The 3,337-nt window shown below is 38.0% G+C and overlaps 1 protein-coding gene and 1 pseudogene across 1 annotated transcript; both read left to right on the forward strand.

Moving 5' to 3' along the window:
• Positions 1 to 601: 601 nt before the first annotated feature.
• Positions 602 to 1,492, forward strand: LOC122062813 (annotated as a pseudogene).
• An 81-nt stretch (positions 1,493 to 1,573) lies between these two features.
• Positions 1,574 to 2,167, forward strand: LOC122062816. The gene has a single exon (XM_042626459.1). The coding sequence runs from the start codon at positions 1,574 to 1,576 to the stop codon at positions 2,165 to 2,167; it is 594 nt and encodes a 197-aa protein (XP_042482393.1).
• Positions 2,168 to 3,337: the final 1,170 nt, after the last annotated feature.

Below are 3,337 nucleotides of genomic sequence, written 5' to 3' on the forward strand. Positions count from 1 at the left end.
CTCAGTGGAGTTCCCGAGACATGTAGTTGATGAGTTAGCGTCTGATGCGTTGGACAGGCACCGCTTTCGATTTGGCTAAGCCCTTTGCTTGTTCCCTTTGCTGATGGCCATGCCGAAGGTGGAGGTTGCAAGTGGGTTTTGTGGGATCGGCCTGCCCTTTTGTATTTCTCTTTGTTTTGCTTTGTTCTTTTTTAATAAAATGACCTTTTAGCAAAAAAAAAAAAATGACTCTTAAAAACTAATTCAGACAATTTTACATATATAATTTACATGTCTTCATATTAAACACAAAGATAATCTCATTGGACAATAAATGGTTGACTTGCTATTTACCATATCAAACCTAATTATTAATCAAATATATCCTAATCAGATTGGTTATTTTTCTGGTTGGATATCACTAATTTGAATTCGGTTTAACTATGCTGCAAATCTGAATATGGCGCTGGATAACATCTGACCAATTGACTGCCCTATTACTTTATATTAAGCTACAATCATAAGTCTTTTACCAAAAGAAAAAAAGCAATCATAAGCCATGTATATATTTAGCCAAAATTTTCAATAATTGATATAATTTTGAGATTAAAAAATAAATTAAATGTCTAATATTGGTCTTTATGCAGGTGTTGGCATAGGTTTTATATTTGTACTTGTCTGTTCTTATTTTTCATACTGGGGAATCCAATGGAGAAGAATCATCAAACAAAGAGAAAAAAATTTTCAACAAAATGGTGGTTTGCTATTACAACAACAAATTGCTTCGCATAAGGGTGTCACAGAGATTGCTGGGATTTTTACCATAGAACAGCTTGAGAAGGCAACCAACAACTTTGATGAGAGTCAGATACTTGGCCAAGGAGGGTTTGGTACAGTTTTTACAGGAATCTTATCAAATGGCAAGGTAGTGGCAATTAAGAAATCCAAAATAATGGATAAAGGCCAAATTATACAGTTTATCAATGAGGTTGATATCCTTTCTCAAATCAACCATAGGAATGTGGTTAAGCTCTTGGGTTGTTGTTTAGAAACAGAAGTTCCATTGTTGGCGTAGGAGTTCATTTCTAAAGGAACCCTCTTTCAACATATCCAAAATGAGCATGAAGCAGTGTCTATTTCATGGGGAAACCGTTTAAGAATTGCTGCTGAAACAGCTGGAGCACTAGGGTATTTGCACTCTGCACATTCAATACCCATCTTCTATAGGGATGTCAGGTCTTCCAATATACTTCTAGATGATGATTACATGGCTAAAGTATCTGATTTTGTAGCTTCAAGACTGGCTCCTTTGGATCAAACTCAAGCCACAACATTAGTTCAAGGAACCTTAGGTTACTTGGACCCAGAATGCTTTCATACATGTCAACTAATTGATAAGAGTGACATTTATAGCTTTGGCGTTGTCCTTCCCGAGCTTTTGACTGGGCAAAAGCCAATTTTATCCGAAGGATCTGAGGAGCGTAAAAGCCTTGCAATGCTTTTGTTTCTTTAATGAAAGATAACAATCTTTTTCAAATTGGTGGATCTTCTATCCTTGGATGCGATTCCAAGTCTGAATGAGATAAACCGTGCTATGTGGGATTTGGACCCTGACAGTTTGCCAGGTCCAGATGGCTATCCTGATTATTTCTTCCGTTGCTGTTGGAATATTATAACTGGAGATTTTGAAAGAACTGTGCGTGATTTCTTTACTTCTAGATCAATGCCACTGGGTATGAACAACAACTTATTAGTCTTAATTCCCAAAATTAATGGGGATATGTCTCTTGATAAATTCAGGCCTCTTTGCATGGGTAATTTCTTCTGTAAAGTAATATCAAAAATCCTTGCAACTAGATTATCATTCCTCCCTAGACTAATCTCAGAAGAACAGAGATCTTTTCAGAAAGGGAAACTTATTCATAACAATATTGCCTTGGCATCCAAGCTAGCGAATATTATGCACTCTTCTATAAGAGGTGGCAGGTTAGGAGCAAAAATTGACATTCAGAAGGCCTTCGACACAATTTCTTGGGATTTTATTCTTAAAGCCCTAAAGAAATTTGGTTTTTTTGACATTTGGCTGAAATGGATTTCCCAAATCCTCTCCACTTCCAAAATTTCCATTTTGCTAAATGGAGGTCCAGTTGGTTACTTCGGAGTTGAACGGGGGTCTTTGTCAAGGTGATCCCATTTCTCCAATATTATTTATTATTTCTGAAGAAGTTCTCTGCAGAGGTCTGAAGCATCTTCTCCATGTAAAGGAAATCAAAGCCTTAAAGGGCCCTCGAGGTGTGTCTGCTCCTACTCATCTTCTCTTCGCTGATTATATTTTTATTTTCATAAATGCATCTAGCAATTATGTCAGAAAATGGAAAAACTTTATCAAAAAGTACCAGGAGTTCTTAGGGCAGGTAGTGAACCTGGAAAAAAGCAAGTCCGATATCTTCTTCAAGGAAGCAGGCTATTGTGGAGACTATGGGAATCCCAGCATGTAAATTCCCCACAAAGTACCTTGGCGTGGAAACTTTCAAAGGTCCAGCAAAAAACCAATATATGATGCCTACTTTGGATAAGATTAGAGACCGGTTGTCAGGCTGGAAAGGAAAGACCCCATCAATGGGTGGTCGGGTTCAACTAGTTCGATCAGTTATATCAAGTATGCCAATGCATATTTTCTCGATCTATTGGTGGCCGTCTTACATGATCGTGCAAATGGAGAAGTGGATGAGAAATTTTATCTGAACAGGAGACATTGACACTTCAAAGGCTATGACTGTCAAGTGAGATCAGGTTTGTAAGCCTATTCATGAAGGATGTTTGGGGATTCGCAGGATGAGAGACGTAAATATTTCCTTGCTTGCTAAGCAGGCATGGAACATAAAGCATGGGGCATCAAATTCTTCAAGCTTCTTCAAGGCTTGTTTTTTGCCAAAATGGCAACCTAAAAAAATTTCTTAGACCTTCTTCAATCTAGCCTGGAATCCGCAGAGTGTGGTCTTTCATATCTAGCAGGAAGAGATGGATTATAGGGAATGGAAAAAAAATTAATCTCTGGAATGACATTTGGATGGGGGAAGCATCCATAGTGGACGTCTGTGGCAGCGCCCTCTCCCCGCTCATTAGTTCCAACACTAATGTCTCTGAAATAACATCGGAAGGCAGATGGAAAATTTCTGAAGTTCACTCTGAAGCCCTTAAGAAGGTTTTCTCTAATGCAAAAAAAATTAGAATTCCCCAGGTTGACATGGAAGATCGTTGTTTCTGGAGTGAGACTTCCTTTGGTGTTTTTCCTCCTTCTCTGCTTGGAATGAAATAAGAAAGAGAAATCCCAAGATTCCTTGGTTATCTCTAGTTT

Source organism: Macadamia integrifolia, unplaced genomic scaffold (genome assembly GCF_013358625.1).
Source record: "Macadamia integrifolia cultivar HAES 741 unplaced genomic scaffold, SCU_Mint_v3 scaffold1126, whole genome shotgun sequence".
Classification (NCBI taxonomy): Eukaryota; Viridiplantae; Streptophyta; class Magnoliopsida; order Proteales; family Proteaceae; genus Macadamia; species Macadamia integrifolia.

What these genes read in the sequence shown, in the direction of transcription:
- LOC122062816 (XM_042626459.1), top strand. Translation starts at nt 1,574, where the DNA reads ATGTGGGATTTGGACCCTGACAGTTTGCCAGGTCCAGATGGCTATCCT.